The sequence below is a fragment of the Anas platyrhynchos genome, chromosome 1 (genome assembly GCF_047663525.1).
Source record: "Anas platyrhynchos isolate ZD024472 breed Pekin duck chromosome 1, IASCAAS_PekinDuck_T2T, whole genome shotgun sequence".
NCBI classification, from domain to species: Eukaryota; Metazoa; Chordata; class Aves; order Anseriformes; family Anatidae; genus Anas; species Anas platyrhynchos.
In genome coordinates this window covers 96,515,314-96,536,846 of record NC_092587.1, presented here as the reverse complement: position 1 = coordinate 96,536,846, position 21,533 = coordinate 96,515,314, and the positions used below count along the sequence as shown (strand labels likewise).

The following is a 21,533-nucleotide window of genomic DNA, read 5'->3' as shown; positions in this document are numbered from 1 at the left end:
AAGGATCCAGCCATGGGCTGCCAGTTGCATTCAACTGAAAGGCCTCTGGGAGGGCCAGGCTGTGTGCCACATGAGTCATTTTGTTGGGCAGAATTCAGGAAAGCCATCTCTTCTCGACGAAAAATACACCACAGATCCATTCTCTACCGTCTGTGCACTGTCCTGTAGTTATGTCCAGGCAGACTAAAATTTCCTACAATACTCTCCTTGTTCCCAGAGAGCAGGAACAGAGCCTTCACACAGCCTTCACACAGCCACCAAAACACAGCCTTCCTCTGCTGCCCTCTGCTGCCAGTGCTCAGGAGAAACCTGCTTTGTTTCGACTGAAAGGCAAAACAAACAAACAAACAAACAAAAACCACCATTGTTCTCAACCTGTTATATGCAGCCATGTAGCTTGGTACTTGGTACTACTTGGTACTACTGCTGGTAGCTACTACTACCAGCAGCAGTGGTAGTAAACATGCGCTTGCCTGTGATACAGGACAAGTTATATCTTGGGGCAAAGTTATATCTCAGGAGAAAACAGGACAGGAAAAGGAGTGAGGTGTGAGAGAAAAAGAGGCTGTGTGAAAAGTTGCCTTTATATAGGTATATATAGGTTTATGGACTATATTTAGGTGACGGGGCAGGAGCGGGAAGTGTTGAAGGGGAAATGGCAGCAACTGTTGTACAGAAGTGAAAAGAATAAGGAAGAGATGGGCAAAATTGGTCTAGAGGAAACGGTTTAGGAACAAAAAGGGTTTGAGGAAGACAAACTGCAACAAACTCTTTTCGTTAGTGATTTTGCTGGCTGAAGCAGACATTGCTTCATCTTTCCTCTCTCCCCAACATACAAGTGTGCATACACAGAAACACTTCTTTCTCTTCGTTTTCACAGCAGTCCTGCCCTCATGTCCAGGGGGAGGGGAGCAGTATTTTCCAGCTGCAGCCCATGGGATGAGTGGTGGAGTGAGGATGATGCATGGGGGATCTTACTGGAGAGCAGGAGAGCGTGATATGGAGCAGACAGGAGATGGTTGGTGGCATCACTGCAGGAGAGAAGGTATGCCATGGAAATAAGAGGGATAGAAATGAAAGAAAATGAAGGAGATGAGGGAAAGAGATGTCAGTTCCTTTTTTTTTTTTTTTTCTTTTTTTTTTTTTTTTCTTTTCTCTGGGGGGGAAAGTCAACACAGAAAGGGGGAACGCTTTTAAGTTAAGGAGTTTAAATTCATTAGCTGGAGGTAGCTATCTGTCCTTCACCAGGAAGGATGCGTGTGGATTTGTGATTTTGTTACCCAATCAATTTCACCACATCTGCAATTTCTTCCTCTCCACCCTCTCCCTCTGCAGCCTTGCAGCGCTCCTGCAGCCTTCCCCGGCAGCACCGCCAAGGGGTGCTGCTGCCCAGCCTTGCTCGCTGCGGCTGCAGGGGCCGCCCGGAGCACACCTGCTCGCAGCCCTCTTGGGGGATTTGGGCTGAGCCCAGTGGGCGTTCAGCGCTGAGCAGGATTTATTGAGGCAAATACCATCGGCTCTTTGATAAAAAAGAGCAGGATTTGTTGAGTACACTCCACTGTGGGCAGTGCACACTGGCGTCTAGGCTGTCTTGCACACTGTGCTGAAGGAAGGGGGCTTCTACTGGTCCTGTTCATTTGCACGAGCAGTGCTGGGCCAGCCTGTAGGGTGAGGGATACAGACTTTAACCCTTTCAGCTTGCTCCGAAGCACTGTGTTATCTGAAGTAAATCTCCAGGCCTCTCACTTCCCCAGCTAGATCTCAGAGAAAGGAGAAGGATTCTTTCTGTTGTGGTGCAATGAGTCTAGGGGTTTCCAGGATCCTTGCATAACAAGGCCAGGAAAGTATTGCTAGCCACTAGTTCTCCTTTTCAACTTATGTTTTATTTACATCACCAAAACGATAAACATACAGTAACATCTTACTGTAGATTGAGCCTATTTACGCCCTCCAGGCGTTGGCCAGTTAGTGGAACAATCTCAATTTCAGCGTAGCTCACAAGTCATGGGTTGGAGGCTGAATTTGGGGGCCATGTCTCTGAAGAAGGTGTATTTTAGCCAGAAAGTCAGCAAGGTCTCCATCCTGTCTGGTATGTCATCATGCTCTGGCTGCCCTCTTCATAGCTGCTTTTGCCCCGAGCCAGCTCCCCTCAGATAGCGTGGTTCTTTGTTGGGCTGAGCAGGTTTTCTCTTCAGACGCGCAGTCTAGCTGCGAGCTGGGCCAGGCTTCCTGTCTAGATCCTGCAGTCTGTCCATGAACAGAAACCTTCCTTTGTCCAGATAACGCTTGTGGGCTATGCAGTCTGGCTCTGCACAGTGCTTGATTTGTGAGCCAGGCCAGCTCTCCGCACCCAAATGACAGCCAGAGTGATTAAAGTCACTCGCCGCCGCTTTTGACAGAAAGGACTGACCTCTGAATCAGCTCTGGCAAAAGCTGAAGTGCTCAGGGCTTTGGAGTGCCAACACTGGGTGCCACATGAGACCCACCATGCAAATTGCTTCTAAAAATGGAGGTTAGTTATCAGCTTGAGGAGATACCGGCCCTGTCAAACGATGCAGTACGACTACTATTAAGAAACTTCACACAACACAGAACGCTGCTGAACATTAAAAGGTGTTGCGTGCTTGCGCATAATGCATGTATTTGTTCTTCTCCTCAAAGTTCCCAAATTATATTGCTTGGGAATTTACTTTCTGCCTCTTTCATCTATAATTCTTTTTTAAAGAAAGGTGAAATGAATATAGCACTGGCCTGGGATTCGGCTAAAAGTCATTTTACATTTTTACAACTACCACAGACAATGGCAGAGCAAGCTTCCTCTGCGGATAACCCATTAGGGAGCAGAAATGTTCATTGTTCAGTCAGAAAATTTTGCTGGTCAGTCAGGGCTTGGGCTGCATGCTGAGGAAGCTGTTAAGAGGACCAGCTGCGACACTGCTTTCGGTGATGCTTGGGGATGCAACAATATCCAGCACAGCTTCCAGGGACTGTGTCCACAACCACGCTCTGATTGTAACCTTGTGTTTCTGTTAGGTCTTGTTGCACATTAAAACAAGGAACTGGTAGAGTAGCCCTTCAGTCTAGACACTGGCCGCGGCTGATGCTGATAATGTTTGTCCCAGTATTGATATAAAGGGGGTACAGCCATGCCTCACAGTACCCCAGTTCAGTTTGTTCTCCAAAGTCAAGCAGATCAGCCATGAAAGCAGAGCTCTCCCAAGAAATTCAAGTGCTGCTGGAGGTGACTGTAGCTACCTGTACATAAATGATGTTGGTGTACCTCACTGTGGTCGTGTTCCTAAGAGCACAGCCACTGTCGCAAGGCCTAGCAGGTGAAATGCTCCCTATACAATACAGTATTTCTTTAAAGTTTCCTCTGGTGAGATGAAGAAGCCTGGTTAATCTGCACAGAACCATGATGCTAGCACGCAGACACAGCCTGGCAATCAGGAACATGTGAAATGATTCAACTGTTTCAGTTAATGTCAATCAAATACTTTTTTATGTGGCCACTGCACAGCACGTGCACAGCCTTGCGCTCCCTGCCTAGTACAGCTTAGCAGGAACCCTGAGATCCATGTCCCTTCATGTAATTCAAGCATCGTTGGGAATGGGGCTTGCCCAGTCACATCAGTTCCCAGACGAGTGCAGTGCCTGGCACGTGAGTTTTTGTGTGCGCGCGCGTGGTCGCACGTGAGCATGTGTGTGTGAGCGTGTGTGTGTGTGTGTGTTCTCAGATGTGCTTCACTGCAGCTGCAGAGCTAGAGCAAAAAATGTTGATAGTACAAAGCGTTCCAACTGACTTCATTTCCTGCTGATAACTCCCTGAAGAGGAGGGTGAGGCTGAGCGTTTGGAGCGTTAGCTTAATGCTGAGGGGCGAGGGGAGGGTAAGCAGGAGCAGATACTTCAGAATGCAGTTAGCAGAACAGGGGGGTTCAAAAAGCAAGTTTCCCAGAGAAAATGTTGTTCACGTTCACTTCCTGCAAGCTTGCCTTTGTCAGAGGAGCTGATGTATAAACCCAGCCCAAAACAGGATGCTGGCTGTTAGAGTTGATTGCTCTCTGAAATGCAAGTGTTTTTTTCTGTGGTCATCCTATCCCCTTTTTTTTCAGTTGAAAATTAAGTTACATTTTGGGTCAAAAACTTAACCTGGTAACAGCTGCTGGTTAATAATAAAAATTCTGGAAAGCAATGCGGGCATCACCAGCCAAATGTGGACATACAGATGGACAGAACAATTTCAGATCCTGGTACTGACAGGCAGGCCCTAATAACCTCTAACCAAACACCTTAACAAAGCACAGAGATCCAATCTATCTCGCGGGGACCCACAGTTCCCTCCACCCTTCGCTAATCCACCACCCCCACAAACAGACCTTCCCAGATTCAGCACCCACACAGACACACCCAAAGAGCTAGCTGTGGGGACACAACTATCCGAGTCAAAGTTTCAGATGCCCTCAAAGGCTTTCTTTCCTGAGTCATCTCTGAACAAAGAACTGCTCTGTCCCCGCATCTCCTTTCTATTGGTCTGGTATCGTGGAGAAGCCCCTTTCTCCATAATTCAATGCCAAAGTGCAAGAGGCTAGCAAAGATTACACGAGGCATAGCTGACCATGGCAGAACTACTTATGCCTCTTCTGGCATGCCAGAAGCAGGCGTGCCAGGATGAACGATTGCCTTACACCTCTCCCCCAGCACGCTACATGGAGCAGGAGCTCCAGTCGTTTGGCCTGAAGCAAACTCGTTCTTTTGGCCTCACACGTATTGAAGAGAACCAGCTGGGAAGCTGCAAAATCCAGGGGTCCACAGTCACAGCATTTTCTCACCCAAATGAAATTTCCCCCTAGAGTCTGGTTTAATGTCACTTATGAGGGCTGGATTTTTTTTTTTTTTTAATCTCCTGAGAAGAACAGATGTAGAAATATTTGTTTGCATATACCAGCAAGTTAGTCTCAAAGATGCTGCTATATCCCAGAAGGTCTGTCAACAGAGATGCGCACAGAGATGCAGAGAGTCATGCTCCAGAATATCTCACATTCATACTTGCAAGTAGACATCATGTAAAACACCCAGTTCCTGAGTATAACCTCCCTTAATAACATTTGTCACAAGGTTCCTGCAGTTAAAGCACGGGGGTTGGTTGTTGCAGATTTTGGCGGTTTCCAGACAAGAAACAAGAAAGCCTAGAGCAAATCCACAGCTCGTGTCTTCCTGTGTGGAGGAAAACATGTACCCTACTTCTGGAAGAAAGAAAAACTTTAATAAACTGACAGTTATTTACCATACTTAGAACAACGGCACCGAGAATTCTGCTGGCAGAAAAATTTACTTTATGGTGCGATTGGAGCATAAATAAATAGAGTGAAGAAGTGTGGTGGGGCAGCTCTAACTCCCTTTGCTTTATTAGTGCGGGTAAAGTGATACTATCTCTGCCTAGCAGTTTCCTTTTCTGGAGGCCTAAGTAGACAGTTTCCTCCACAGGGTAAAACCCCTGAAAGCAGAAAGAAAATACTGAAGCACACCCTGAGCAAAATGAAGCAGTCATCAGAGGTATCTGATTTTGACGGTCTGTTACACGGCAGACATCTTGACAATGACACTCGTGACCAACACTGACAGAGAAATCCCTGAGCATGAAATTCTCCTTCAGCCCCTGCAGTAGGCAATGCATGGGCAGCCAAAGCGTCCTGCCTTCTCTGCTCACCCTGCTTCTCAGCTCTGCAGTTCCTGTCCCTTCTCCCAGTGCGCCATTGTCATGACTTGAAGGAGTCAGTAGGATTTCCAATCAAGAAGGACTTTCATTTTTATAATCCTTTTAGATTCTTCATCTGTATTTTCTTAGATTTCTAGTTGCACGCAGCATCTGCTGGTTGCTTACAGCAGAGGGGATTCAGCTAATCCAGTGGTTCATCAACAGAAGATTAATTAGTCCTCTTGCCTAACTTCCAGATTGTGGCAGCTCAGCGTATCCTTCTTTTGGCTAAGGACAGAGTAACTGCTGTACATTGAACCAAGGAGATCATGATTTAAATACACTAATTCCTGTACTTTCTAAAGACCTACAGGAGCCCTACAGTATGCGGTGCAGCAAAAGTTAACTATCCTGTAAGAACAATTACGTTGAGATGATTTATTGGTAACAATAATCTGGGATGTGATGATGGTCACAGTTAAATTCATTCTGGAGTGTTTTCCTACACAGCCAGCAGGGACTTGTGAAACACTGTGAAGGAAAAGTATGCATCCCTTTCAGAAAAGATGCTTTAACCCTCCTGTGCCCCCAAGGTATCAGCCCGAGATGACGACATGAAATTGTGTCACTTTGCAGCTGCATGCGAAGCAAGGGAGCCAGCAGAAGACAAAGGGAGTGTTTCCAAATTCCTCTGCACCACCCTGTTCTCAGGAGGTGGGGACTGAAATTCTTGAGAAGGAGCATGTGCAAACAGTTGCTAAAACAGGAACGAGATGTATAGTTTCCAACACTGTGGTCTGAATGGAAAAGGAAACCGTAGCAAAACATTCCTGAGGCTTAGTTTTTCCCATCTGAGCTTTTCTAGCACCACAGAAGCTTCTCATTTCCAGTGTCCAAGCCTGCCCTTCCCTGCAAAAGGAGGGAAGAGTGACACGCAGCTTCTCACCTGGTAGTGTGAGAAATGGATTCAGAGCAGAAAGAGCTAGTTCTGCTTTAGAGCTAGCCCATGACACCTTGCCTGGGGACCCTCTGCTTCTGCCAGCATTTGTGCCTCACCTTCCCCAGTGAAGCCCTGGTCTCTCTGGGAATTGCCCAGGAGCACATCAGGACTGCTGATACTGTGCCTGGGAGTCCCAGCCGTGGACCGGGGCACCAAAGTCTTATGTTCTGTGCAAATGCAATCACCAGCTGCTTTCTGCTCCTCTTCTGCCCCTCCAACCACTCTGAAGACAGTCTACTCTGAAGGAAATTACAGAAAAGTGTGAAGGAAGAGAGGAAGCTAGAGTTACAGGAAAAAAAGATCGTAAACAACGAGGAGGAGACCCTGCAGGCTTGGAGAGAGAAGAGTGGACAGGGGGGAAGACCCAGAGGCGTGGGGGGGGGGGGGCAGATGCAAGCAAAAGAAGCAAGTATAAAAAAATAGAGGCAAAATGGGGTAGGGGAGAAAAAAGGGGAAAAAAAGAAAAAGAAAAAGAAAGATGAGGTGCTAGAAATACAAAGGGTAGATAGAAAGGGAGGGAGAAAATACACATACGGTGTCCCCAAGTTTGGGCACAGCAGCAAAGTTTGCTGCTTGTTGTCTCATGAGCCCAGCACTCCGGGAAGGACAGTATCTGTTTAGATTTGTGTCTAAATTTAAACCCTGATTGCCTTGCCTCCCCCTCCTCTCCCCTCCCTCCCTTCCTCTCACCCACCCGCCCTTCTTCCTTGTTCGTAGCGCAGGGCAGCTCACTGGGCTCTGTCAGTTTTCAAGCTGAGCGGGAGCGTGGATATTACCTACCCTCCACGGCAGCGCGATTTTGCTCTGGCTTGGCTGAAGTTTTCCCGCAGATAAGAGGGAAAGGGGTGGGGAAGACAGATTGCCCCGAGGACATCTCTCTGGCAGGACATGGAGGTAAAGAAAACTTTTATTTCCACTTGCTTGTGGCTCACTCGCAGATCTGCACTAGCTGCACCTTGCAAAGCCATTTCTCACTGAAGGCAGCTCAAAATACCTTTCCGCTGAGGTTCAGATAAATGCCTCTCGCCGCCACTCCACCTCAGAATATTTTGCAGGGTTCAGTCCAGATTTGGAGGAGGGGGTCAGTGTGGGGAGAAATTACATCTGCGAAGGGGAATGAAGGGCTGCCATTTACTTTTTTAGTCTCTGAGGTGGGAACAAAAGTAACGTTTTAAATGGGATCGTTTTTTAATCAGTTAAAAAATCAGTGAAATTGGGTGCATAAGGAGAAGTGATCAAACCGTATGGATTAGTGGGCACCTTGGGGTTGGTTCCTACCCGACCTACACAGCAGCAGCTGTGATTTAGACCCTCTTGCCGCCCCTGTTCCACGTGGATGGTGCGGTCTCACTTTCATTATCAGCAGCATTTTGGTCCAGGAAAGAGAACCTGAGAGCCTTTGCTTCAGCGGGGTGAAGGGCTGGCACACCCACGGAACAGTTCGTGTGCCTCTCTTCGTGCTGTGTGCCTCATGCCTTGAGGGAGTGGGAGCTCTTGTCTCTTGATGGGCACTGCTGATGGACAGGGCTGTGGAAGCACAAGTGAAGATGCCCTGGCGTTTAAGTCCAAGCCTTCTCCCGTGCAGCAGCCTCTTAGGCAAGGCAGTTCGCCTCTCCTTGCCTCCTTTCCCATTCGTACTAAATGAGACTGAAAGTGGATTGGATTCACTAGCTTTTCAAATGTCTTTTTAGATTGCAGAGGAAAAAGATACTTTTTTTTTTCTTTTTTTTTTTTTTTTTTAGGAGAGGCACAGGAGGTAGAAAGGTGATTGCAACATTGGCAAAACCTCAAATGACGAAAGAGGACTTTGGGTATTTCTTTCAGCCAAACACAGATCTTACTAAACACTTTGTATTATCTTCACAGAGAAGCCTTTTTGTGTTGATGTGGCACCAACAGCCAGGGACATGCCACAAAGCCAGGGAGCAGTGTGCTTGAGGCACCACTATAATTTTTCTTTGAAGATTTCCAGCACATAGCGCAGCGGGGCAGTTCTGATAACACACAGGTGTTAACATCACTGTCCTTGTTATCTGCGCTAGCCTGCCCTACAGGCAAGGGTTAAAGATCAGGCGTGTTCATTACAAGAAAAGTCCTCAACAGACTAAAAAACGTTGGTGTGGAGAAGGACCAAGCACTGCTTCAACCAATGCAGCATAGCCGATATGCAGCATGACAATTACGTAGCTTTGTAAGGGTTTTTAGACTGGACAGAGCCTGCATCAGGAACCATTACTGCTTGTTTTGTTCTTTCTCACTATGTAGTGTCCTGTGATGTCTCAGAGGGGGAGTTGAGCTCTTAATTTGTTGTAACTGCTGTGCACAGGAAGCCGCATACGGAACAAAGAATAAATGAGGACTAAAACAAAAATTCTGTCATGCTGAGGACACTCTGCCCCATCTCCTCTGCTTTGCACACACACGGGACTGCACCCCTCAAGTACTTTCTGTTGTCTGCTGCAGGGGTGTTTTAGAGTAGTAAGGCACAGGCCTTCGTTTCCTTTTGGGAGCCACGTGTCACACACACGGCAGGTCTGTCAGGAAGCTTCTCTGAAGTATCTAGCCTTTGACTCGTCCTTTTGATTCTGCCCCTTTTCCTCTGTTTCCCACTCATTCCCTGTGTTACCTTATTTTCTGATCAGCTGTAGATTTCACCATCTGTTCTTATTTTTAAAAACACCTCAACTCCCAGAACATCTTAAAAGTGGCACACTTGGTCTTCCCCCCTTGCCCCAACCCTCCAAAAACGTGGTTAATATCCCAAAATTAAGAAGATATTAGACCAAAATAGAGCAAAGAGCAAAAACTTGAGTTCCCACCTGCTAATTCTCTTCTCTGTTCCTCCTGAGAGCTTTTCACAGACAGCGTGAGCAAGACAGAGAGGCTCATTACCATCTTTTGCTTTAAAAATACATTTAATGCTCCTGTGCAACAGGAACGAGAAGTTCCGTCATTTCCCCATTTGTTTCGTCGGTAGCATGCAGAGCTCTTCTGTGCTTTGCTGCTGGCATAACTGGCAAGCTCTTTGCTCTAGTGGGACGCATGGGGATTACGAGCATTAGGAAAAAAGAAGGGCAGAGGGCTGACCTAGCCAGCTGATTTCCATCACGTCTCTGGCAGGAAGATCCTGTTTTTGAAAAACCTACAGAAGCACTGATAGTTGGGCTCGCTTTCTTAGAGAAGTTAGTGTATTTTGGGGGCTCTTTAGGGGAGAATTCCTACAGTCTTAGACATTCTGCTACCAGGAATGTACTACATTGAAACCAGTACCTGTAGCCATTTAACGTCCCCAAGAGAGAGAAAATAGCAGCCAAACCCCATTCTTGCCAGTTCATAGAATTTTGTGACTCTGCTGATGTTAGGTTTTTTTATTTGTTTGTTTTTGTGAAAGACCCAGCTCATTGACGCAAGATAGGTCTGAGAATCGGTTTTCATTCCACTGTTATGACCAATCAAAAGAACTTAAAATCATGAAGCTTCTACCACAGACTGCTAACTTCAGGAGTTCGTATTTAAAAGCTGTGAAATCAGTGAAAGCTGAGCTACTTCTGAAAGAAGCAGCCACTAAATCTTTGCACTCACAGTACAAAAAGGATTGGGAATCATTAGTTTACACCTTCAGAGTTGGCCCAAGCTGTCTCACTCTCATAGCTGCACTAAACCTTGCTGAAAATATTGTGGGTGAAGGCATTCACTGAAAGTTCTTGTGGCTTTCGGAAGCCCATAGTCAACAGCAGTCATGGCATTCCTCTTTCCAGCCTCTCTGTAGGAGCTTGGGAGCATGGAGACATTTGAACTTTACTCACAAAACAAGGGGAAGCAATCCAAGAAAGTTTCAGTTTGATGGCTCCCTGTGGGGCAATGGGTCCCCCAAGCTGTGAAGGTGCAGCAAGCAGCTTTAGTTCGGGAAGATTCCTCTCTCCTTTGTGCCTACCAAGAGATTTCATGTCTTTCTTTGATGTCTCCATTCCCATCTCTTTTCTGCAGCTAGCTCCTGCTGGATCTTCGTTTTGCCTGCTGCTACACCGGCTCAGCAGAGCAAAAGCTTTTCCAGGCCTGAGAGCAGTTCTCTGCTCACTTTTCCACTTTCCTTCTGTGCACCCTTCTGGACGTAGCTCCAGCCCCCATCCCTGTGCTCTCCCCACACCACATGTCCTCCTCTGGGCCATTTGGGGAGCACTGTGTCCACTGCTCTTTTCAGTAGCCCCGTCCTTTGTCGGGTGATCCCACAAAGAGGCCCAGGGTCCTGCCCCACTCTATCTAGCAGCAGAGCAACTCAGAGAAAATTCCTCAGACTCCTCTGTTCCACATTTCACCTGCAGAAACCTCTTGCGTTTCAGACACATCCCCTCCCTCAGCTCTCTCCTACAGGTGGGGTCAGAAGCCGTTTCTTCTTTTTTGCTGTGGTCAACCAGACATTACAACAGAGCACATTTCCAGGTCTAGTATCCCTAATTGCTGCATCCTTCCAGAAGCTACGGGAAATAACACTGTCTCCCAAACTACAGGGCAACTGTCTTTCTGCAGAGCTGCTTACCCCGACCCTAGGAAAACTGTGTGAAGGGTGTATCACTTGAGAGGACTGAAGAGAAGGGGAAGAAGGAAAGGATACTTACTGTGTAGCCAATAGGGCTGAAATTTGTGTGCATTATGGCCCTCAGAGCAGCAGGACAGTAAGCCATGCGGAGGTGAGCTGGGTTGAGCGCGTTCTCTGCCCACCGTTGCAGCTGTGGATCCAAGAGAAGTACAGGCAACATGCCATGGCTGGCTCTGCCAGGAAACAATTTACCTTTCTCAGGAAGTTCTTCTAGTTTTCAAGCTTTCAAGCTTCATTCTCATTCCAAAAGTTAAAACCTTCCCCTTTCACTTTTCTTTTTTCTCATTTATTTTTCATTTTGCTGAACAACATTTTCACCTCAAATGCAGTGCTTTTCAATATTTTCTCCCAAACTCATCAAAGTGACACAGGATGTCTGACTAAAGGAGAAGGTATTGACATGTGGTAGGAGAGGTACCGTGTGACCCCATTTTACTCCTCAGGTCTGGACAAGTTTAGGACCTGCCTGACAGTAAACAGCACGTCTGCAGCAGAGCTGGACTTCCCCAGTCCAGAGACTGGATGAGGCCCCCTGTTGAGGGACAGAGGGGAACAAAACCAAACCCCATGGGCTGTGCTGTGACCCTTACTTGTAGAGGAGACCCTGTAAATGGTGTGCTTTTAAGGAATTAAGAATTAGAGCTTTTCCTGTGCCAGTAAAGAAGGGATGATTCTTTATAACCCTTCCTCTCCTTTGATCCTCGTTTTGACTTTTGGGTGTCTGAGTATCCCAGGTCATGCTGATAGCTCTTTGGAAAAGCCTTCCTTCCTGTACTCTACAGTCTAACTGGCAGGACACATTACTGCCGAGCAGCATATTATGCATACCTTCTCTACCGCATTACCAGGATCTGCTTATCTGAAGAACAGGGGAAAACATCAGCATTGCTTTACAGATAGCTGCCATAGGTGCTGCTAGGAAGCTCTGCTGGTTTCCCTCATGGGACTGACCAAGCCCATACAAACGAGGGATGATTTTCCTCTCTGTTTCCATGTGGGTGGTTAACAGTTCTAAAAGGGTGAATGCTCCTTTTCCTGAAATACCAACTCTGCAGCCTCAGTTTGGGATCTGAGACAACAGCTGAACCCAGCAGCAAAAGAACCTGTTGGGAGGACTGGGCTATTTTGCAGGTGAAGCCTTCTTGCTGCTTGTAGGTGCTGTGATACTTACACAGCCTGTTTGGGTGTCTTACAATTACATGTATTCAGCAGCTTGCAACACAGCATGCATTAGGATGAGTTTGGTCTAGAGATGGGAGATCTGTTGTGTAAGGAGAAGTTACTTTACATACTTACTGCATGGTTGCTTCACACCCAGGTCTTGTCAGAGGCATGGGCACTTTGTTTTTAGGGTGCCTCAGGTAGGTGTCTCGCTTCATCCAAGCCACAGTGTATCCAGCTATGGTATTCTGCCAACAATGCTATTACATCCACATCCAGTATGAGGCATATCTTTGTGATATCTCACCCTCAGTACATGGGTTCCGGTAATGTACTGACAGAGATGAGGCTTATCTGCCCCACTAGTGCCAAATGAAGCTTTCACCTCTGAGAAAGAGAGGAGATTAGACCACATTCCTGTCAGATACGAACACGTTGCTTGCTAAAAGGTACTTCTCAAAGTCTTCTTCAGATAAAGACACAGGCCTCACTTGCTAAACTGACAGCTGATACAGATGCATGACATTGTTCCCTTCTTCGTCAGCATCATGTTTTCAAAGAGCCTGAACCCCATACAACAGGCAACGAGGTGGTAAGCTCTTTTCTGTATCCTAGTGTCCACATGCAAGGAAACCTGTTCACCCGTTGTAACGCGATACACGCTGTTATAGTCAGTGTGGATGAGTAGTGGCCAGTCTGCAAGGGATACTGATTTACCACTGCCAGCTTCAACAAAACCACTGTTCATCTCAGGCTTCTGAAATGCATGCTCCTAGCGTGATAGGACCACAGCTCAAACTGTGCTGTTGTGCAGGTTGGTAGCTGTGGCACGCAGTGGTACTTTTCTGAGCGCCTTGAAGTACTTCCCAAAATAGAAAACCTTTACCTGATGCTTTATCACTGAACCATGCTACATACTGCTTCTTAAGGCAAGAAATATATTGCTTACATAGATCACAGCTTTTCAAGGACAATGAATAATGTGCACAGTTTGGAAAGCCTCAGTATCTAGAGCATGCAGACTGATTGTTTGTTCAGAGCTTTGTGGCTTTACACAAAAATGCGAAGGAGAGGGAAAGCTGACTCAGAAAAATGGAATTAAGTCAAGGTGGCTGTGCAGTTGGACAGAGGACACAGAGGACAGCAGTCTAAACCTTTTAATACAGAGGAAACGGAATCATTTAGTGCCTGGGAATAATGGGATCAAATTAAAAGGAGGATGTATATCTCACCAAACAGCAGGAAGGATTTCTAGCAGTGAGATCTAGTAGGGTTTGGAATAATTATTGAAATGCACAGGAAACCTCTTTTCCATGAGTGATTTAACTCATGAGGGAACATTCAAAAGACAGTGTCAGGAGCTACCTTCTGCTGAATCCAAGCAGAATCGTTGGGGCCACCAGAGGGGGAGAACAATGCTGTTCTTGCTGTCCTTCCATGCGTGGAATTGCTAGCAGGAGTTAGTGGCTCTTCAGCATCAGGACCCGAAAACATTTATGATTCCTTCCTGCTACATCACATTGTTCAAGCCCTACAAACTTCTACCCATGGGAAACTTAAGTCAAAACAAACTGACATAATACCTGCAAGACTCTGGGAAGCGTTCTATTATTGCCTATGTATAATTCAAAACCAATGCTACTTTACATTCTTGCTTCCTGTTTTAAGGATGGATTTCTTTATCCTCTAAAATTGCGTGCTGCAACAGCAATCATGGATTATTCAAGTCAATCCTCTTCAAATACCTTTCTGCTGAGTGCCGTCTTCCACTGATGTAAGTTCAGATGAAAAAGGTCCTCTTCATTCCTCCCCTCTTTTTTCATATACACACACTTGAGCTTGTGTGCCAGGTTTCCTAGGAATTTCAGCTCTTGGGCCCTGCAGCTAGAGTGTGTTTAACTTGTGAGAAGTGTACAGTTTAATTTGGTTTCCTTGTTAGTCTTTACAAAGAGCATGGAGTTCTGAACACTGTCCCTCCATGAAAACCCAGGGTTTTCATTGCCAGGTGCAAGATCCTCATTTTATTGGAGGCACAGGCACTGTAAGTGCAAACAAGTACACACATGCACACCGATCCTGGAGACAGCAGGTGTCTGTGAACAGAGCAGAGTGGAAGAAAAGGGATGGATTGCTGAATATGTGGGAGTATGAGGTAACAGGTCGGGCACATACATGTAACAGGTCGGGCAATCACCCTTACAGAGAGGAAACAGTTTTAGCACTGGCACTTTCATCTCCCTTCTCAGCACAGCTGTCTTTTTCACTAGTGCCAGGACTATTAATCTCATGTAATATTGAGGCGGGCTCTGTATAGCTCTTTCATCTCCCAGATCAACATCTTCTCCTCTAATATCAGTACTTCTAATCTCATGTAATAACAAGCCCTACTCTGTATAACTCAGGAAGCCTTTGTGCACAGTCACCACAGGATTTCTTCTTGGCCTCTCTCCTCCTGCACCGTCTTTGACTCCAACTTCCCACCCCAGTCTCCGGCCCTTGGCACTGGCATCTCAGACTTACACTGCTCCACTTCTGCCCTTGGGCACCTGCAGTGAGTGACCCACTGGCAACGCTCTCCACGCCAGACCCTGCAGGGCATTGCCCAGAAGCACGGAGCTCCAGGACCTGTCTTACAGGGCCCATTCCTGCAGCAGCTTCACACCCTGACCCAGCAAACTGAGGTCTCCATCATCCACAGCAGCTCTTTGAACCCCTGTAGCAAGCATCAGTGTAGGCTGTAGATTCTCAAAGGCCAAAGCTGGAAGCCTTTTCTTTTTGTAGCCTGTGGGAAAGAAACCTGTCAAGTAATGGAGCTGTTACATGTATTACTTCTGCGTCTGCTCTGCAACTTAAGTATTTCTGGATCATGCTCTTGTAAATTGAATATCATTTTTCATTACAGAACCTTTCATTTTAAGGTTGGCAAGCCCAGAAACACGTTGGCCAGAACTTCCTAGTGCTGATTGAACTCACTGAGTGGCATGCAGGCAGTGAGCCTACACTTCCTGTACACCTGGTTCCGGTGCCCCACCTGCAGAAACTGTGTCTGAGGTTGAAGGAGCTTGGTCCCTCTTCTTGTCACAGAAAGAACGTGCAAGAGTTTCAGTCAGACATTGAGAAAAGGAAATAGAGCACTGGAATAATAGGTAGGGTATTACAAAGATCCTATAGGCATTGGTTTTCTCTTTAATGGGGTTGTTGGGATAATTTTATATGCAGGTTAACTCAGAAACAGAGATAATTATCTCGCAGATCACAGAAAAAATCCATGTCAAAGACTAAGCTGTAGCTCAGGAGTCGCTTGTGTGCATTCTCCTTAGGGTGTATGTTAGAGCCATTTACCTATGGGAATCACTAATTTCCTAATGCCTCGTTACAGCTGATCCAGACTTGGCTTGAAAATTCAGAAGGACATTTGCAAACATAACTGTAAGTTGCAGCTGCCTGGATTCATCGACCCAGCCTAGGCCCAGCTTTTCAGAGGGCTCACAACCTAGAAGCTCCAGGCAGAGCCAAAGGGAAGGCAGCTGCTGAGAAAGCCGTCACGCAGACCCAGCTCCTAAATGCAGCAGGGGCTGCTGAGCCCTCCAGGGTCACACTAAAAAGACATCTCTGTGGATGTAGCTTAGCGTTCACACCTCAGGTTGGCCGCTAGCTGCATGCTTACTATCGCTTTCCTCCCTTCTGTATCTGCATATCTTTTTAGACTAAATTCCTGGCCTAGATAAATACAAATCTCCTTCTCTGCCCTGCTTGTATCCAGCGTAGACCTAATTTAATAGCAATGTGTTACAAAGATAGCACAGGCCTAACTGATGAGTCCTGGAAGCTGCAGCAGTTGGGAGCTCTGCATAGGCTCATTTACCCTTTTGATTTTCCGTTCCCTGCATGATAAATTGAGAAGAGTTGAATCTCTGTGCTGCTGCAACCAGACTTTGTCTAGCATCAAGTTTAAATTGGGAGGTATCACAATCAACTTGCAAAAAGCATTTAACCAAAGCATTTTGAACTGTTCCTGCTTCTCACATTCTCAGTGTCTGTTTTTTGACAGTTCAGTGACTGTGATTTCTAATTTGGCCTTCTGAATAGTTTCAGATTAGGCAATTAATGCAGTTTGCATATGCACCTGCTTAAAGGTCATCTTCTTTAACTGCTCTGTCAGTCCAGGAGCTGTCCTTCCCTACCTGAAGCACCTTGTGTCTGAACCTCCTCCAGTCAAAAGTTCATCTTATTTCAGACCTCCGCTACAAGCAGGGTTTTTTCCTCACCCCACGTGAGGCAAGCAAGGCAGAAGCCAAACCGAACAGCAGTTGAAAGGTGATTCACAGAGCCGAGCTGTTTCCTGCATAGGCTGTTCCATTAGGTCAGCTCATTTCCTTCAGAGCAGCTACCCAAGTGTGTCAATTTGTGTAGGTGAGAGCAGAGTGTAGCCTCGCACTGGGTCTGCAGCTGCAGTGCTGTGAAAGTCACTCAAAGCCACACTGTGATTCGAGTGGTTTAAAATCATAATTTTCTGCCAGGCACATTTTAATTAGCAGAAAGCTGTTTGTCTCAGAGGCCTGTGTCAGATAACCATGGTTCATGTGTTGTATTCCCCACTCTCAAATAGCGTGCACGCATCCGCTGCCTTCCCAGCTGTCTCCCCTGAGCCTCAGCTGAGCAGAGATTGGGCTCGTGTGAGACTGGATGCACTTACCTCACAGATTGCCTCACTTGCCCACTCTCTGGGAGGTTTTGCCGGTTGTTCCTGTGTTAGTTCCCCGCTCATCCTACTAGAGCAGCAAGAGCTCCCAAGACTGGGCCTGGAAATACACACAGAGAGGCACCACCAGTTAATCTGGGGCAACTGACAGGCTGTGTGCAGTTCCCAGACCAGTAGCAACAGCAATCAGAAGTCTGAGAGGGAAACATCTGGAAGCCAAGGAGGATCCTGGCAAAATCCCAGGCCAGGAATAGAGCTCTGTACAAGGAGCTGATGCAAAAGTGTGCTAGGTAAGTGGGTAATGTCTTAGAGTGGCTACTGCTCTTCTTCAGAACCACCATCTCACCCATGAAGGCATTTGCTAGTAGCATGACTTTCAAGCACAGATCCTAGATATTGGTTGTACAAGCTGCTAAGGACACATGGGAAGCCATGTGCTTCAATCCAGCCGGGCTGCAGCCTTGGTCACAGCTGTTTTCAGCTGTAGATTAGGACATCAGCATCACTGTACCAGCAGGAGAGATCAGCCCTTGGCTCTGAAGGAGCTGCTCCAGATCTGGAGTGTCTCTGGATTTCTAAACAACACGACCTCAACGACTTACCTACAAAGGATAATTTCTGAGAAATATCCCCTTTCCTTCCCCCCACATGCCTTTCATCTGTGTTTTAGTTATCTGCAGTAGCTCATGTCTGGTTGTATCAACCAAGTTTTCAGACAGCATTTGTTGCTAGAGGGCTCCCATCAGATTGAGAGAAGGTGTTGCTGACAGGACTATATATCCTGCTTGACACGCAAGAAAAGCCAGAGTTCCTCCTGAACTAAGTTGAAAGCTGAGTGGGTGTTCATTTGGAGAAGATTAGGTCTGGAAATTAAAAGTGGTGCTGTTTGAAAGAGAGCAGGGATCTTCAGTGATTTAGGAAAGTGGTACACTGGCTCTCTGATGATACAGCAATCTTGCTGCCAAAGTAATGCCAATTAGTTGCCTTCCTTGTGACTCCAAGGCAGTAAGGGACCTCATTTTCAGCATCCCCATGCACGTTTTGGTATTCTTGAGTAACAGCAATGCTCAGTGTTATCTGCTGCAAGACTCTGGCTCCCTGACAGCACTCGTTTTAGAGACACAAAATATTTCCCCCCAAACACTTAACACTATTGTAAACTTGATGGAAAAGGACTGCAGATGTGTCACTGGTGTTCACTCGGAGCAAGAGCTCTGCAACATCGAAACTGTTCTTTTAAGGCCAAAAGCTCATTTATAGTGACCAGCAATTCCTTGAAACTGTTTGTTCCAGATAAATACAGCCAGTATTTTTAAACAGACACTAAGTCAAAGGAAATGGCAGGGCATTGAGTTCCCAGGCCTTCATAAAAAGAGGACACTTTCATCTGGTCTTCTAATATAGTCAAACTTAGTAATTGAAGACATCTTTAAATTAGTTGCATCTTTATATGTCAGTGCTGAAGGTTACTGATGGCTCAGCTCCAGTTTGCAGCATGCAGGGCACCACTGGGTAGCAGTTAGATGGTTTGAAATACGTTACCATTTATAATGGAACATTATCCTAAACTACTAGCTTGTGAATCTCGATGTATTCCTTTTTTTTTTTTTAAGCTGTTACACCTGGAGTATCTCAGCCTCTTTTAAAGGGACATGTGTCGCCCTCACCACAACTGAGTAAGTCTGGAATAGGGACACTAGTGCACTCCAAAGAACAAGAAGAAAGAACATGAAAGAAAGGAGAAACCTGTGTGGTATATCTGGGCTTAAAACCTATACTGATGAGTTTTTGAAGAGGGTGCTGTTTCAGATTATAGGAAAGCCCCTCTTGCACGGGGCTGCTCCAGAGAAAGGCTGTGGTACTGCGTGTATGGACGGAGCCGCTGTGCTTTTCATTGTTTCTCCACTCGCGTGGCTTAGTATGACTGGATTTAGCCAGATATCAACTTTATCCACAATCCTTTTCCTGCTGCCTGAAATTATTTCCATGTTGGCTGCTTGGCCTGCATGCAAGCAGCTGTGTTGGGCTGGTAATGAGGCAATTATAAAAGCATGGACCTTTTACAGGAAAGGCTGAGCCCATTTCTCCTTGAATGGATTTGATACCTTAATGAGGCTTGTCTGCTTGCCTTGCTTTCTCAGTCACCTTGTCAGTAGGCATCTGGCCTTGTTGGCAGTGTAGATCTTTGCCTCTCCGCCTAGTCCTTCTACCCTTTCCTCTTCATTGTCCACAAGCAAATGTGGTCTTTAAAAATCTAGTGATCTTGATGATTACAGTCTCTTCTTACTTACATGGCAGTACTTCTTCCCTCTGCAGTCACTCACTGATACTTAACAGTACAATAATAATACTTAAGAGTATAATAATACCTGTTATTATACCTTCCTACCTCTCATCTGGGTCTCCTCTGTGCCCACTGCATTAGGAGTCATCTTGCCCTTTCAGTATCTTCTGACCCCTTACTCTCGCATGTTCTCTCTTTTGAATCTCATTTCAACTGTTTCATTTTTACTACTTTCAACATCTTCTTTGAGCTTCTCCTTCCTCTTACATTGTTGACTTAAAGGTCTAGGGAAACCATAGTCTGACTCCACTTGTTGACTGTGCATGCAGACAATTGTTATAGTACAGCTGTGCTGCTACAGACAGGAAGGGTAAGCTCAACAAACAGACCAATAAAAACAAGGGATGCACGTGACCAGGACATGAAATCTGGTGTCTAGCAAAATGTCCTTAAGACACCCTTACAGTCTTGCTGCATATTACTTTAAAAAACAAACAAACAAACAAACAAACAAAAAAGTTCAGTTAGAAACTAGGCTTAAATTCCATTAAAAAGATGGTTTTCTGGGAGGATATCAGCCCTTTGTAGGTGCTGGACTTTCTCAGGACTTGCTTAGGAGGAGTTTTATGTCAACAAGGCATCTCAATGCATGTGTGCCCAAAGTACGCTTTATCACACAAAATCTGGATGGCAACATCCCACGGATACAGAGGTGAAATGCAAATACCTGATCTGGGGGCACGTGCATGCTGTGTCTGAGCTAATGATTCCCTTGGCGTGAGCACAGCATCAGATGAGTGCATCCAGTTTGATACCATCACGAGAAGTTGTGCAACACTGTGTGACTGTGGGGCTCTGATCCCTTGCTATAGGAAACCTTAGACTGCTCTGCTTCGCACTGTGCAGTCACCCCCAGATGCGTGTGTTGTGGAGAACCAGCGTGCCACAGAGGACCGAGTGTCAGGGTGGAATTCTGCAGCCCTGGAGAAAAATTCTGTCCTGGGTTTTGAGCAGCTGAGGGCAAGTTGTTCTGTGCAGGATCAACAATACGGTTTGTGCAGAACTGAAACACTGCAATCCATGTCTTTGGCCTGGAAAAAAACCTTGCAATCATTGCCTGACTCTGCTGGCTCCTTTGCCTCACAAGGCATTTGCCGGCTTGACACAGAAATCAGCCAGTGCCTGCAGTTCTACTCCTGTACAAGCCTGGAGCTGCCCCTCTGACCTGGTCATGGGTGGCATCAGAAATTAGGCATTTCCCTCTTACATCTCCCCTGCTCCACATCCTCATCTTTACTGTCCACTCCTTTCCTCAGGAGAATACTCTCAGCACGATGCACACAAACAGGATCAGGCATCTCACAAAACGCGCATCTCACAGGAAAGGAAACGGTGACACTCACATGCTGCAGGAGGTTTCTGCAGTTGCCTCAGTCAGGGAGTCCCAAAAGACTCCACATACACAGAAAATAATAAATTTACTTTTCAAATGGTCTGCCACCTCCTTCCCTGAGCAGCGCGTCTTGGCTGGCCAGCCAGATGTCTCATCTTATACAGGGCAGAGCCAAGAGCTGCTCTGGGCTCTACAGGGGACGGGCTGACGTACTTGCTGGCCCCTGCACAGCCTGGCAGAGACCAGGTGCTGCAGATCACTGCCTCTTTTGGTAGTGATGGCACTTGATCAACCCTTCTTGGCAGCCTCTGACAGACGTGATAAGATACTTGCTCAGGAAGTGGACAGCCTGGGCTCGGTTCTGTTCTCAAGAGGGGCAGGCTAGGGACTCTTTGGTCTGTCTAGCAAGAGATGATTTTTAACCCAGTGCTTAGGGCAGGACTAGGGCAAGCACTCGCCACACTGCCTGTTCAAGCTGTGCCAACATGCAGCAAAGAATCCGTGGTTCTCTGGGGCAGCAGGAAGCACGCACCTACGTCCTACTGGTCCGAGTGCTCTCCTGGCAGATAAAACCCTGACCTCCCTCATGACGGTCTCCGTGCTGTATGCGGCAGTTCTTAGGTACGAATACAAAAGCACCAACCAGCATGTTGCCCTCTCAGCGGAGGCTCCTACCCGTGAAGGTTTGACATGAGGCTGT

The 21,533-nt window shown here is 46.6% G+C and overlaps 1 protein-coding gene across 4 annotated transcripts in view; it reads left to right on the top strand.

The window, feature by feature from the left end:
- Window positions 1-897: 897 nt before the first annotated feature.
- Window positions 898-21,533, top strand: part of RCSD1 (RCSD domain containing 1) — a 37,809-nt gene continuing 17,173 nt past the window's right edge. Inside the window, exon 1 of one of the 4 annotated variants that reach the window (XM_005017605.6) lies at window positions 898-1,045. In XM_005017605.6, the coding sequence (XP_005017662.3) occupies window positions 965-1,045 (81 nt within the window). In that variant the 5' untranslated portion in view covers window positions 898-964. Of the gene's footprint in view, window positions 1,046-6,830; window positions 7,102-7,388; window positions 7,591-21,533 lie in introns of those variants that run through there. The other 3 variants (XM_038186560.2, XM_005017604.6, XM_013097641.4) reach the window with 3 other exon arrangements.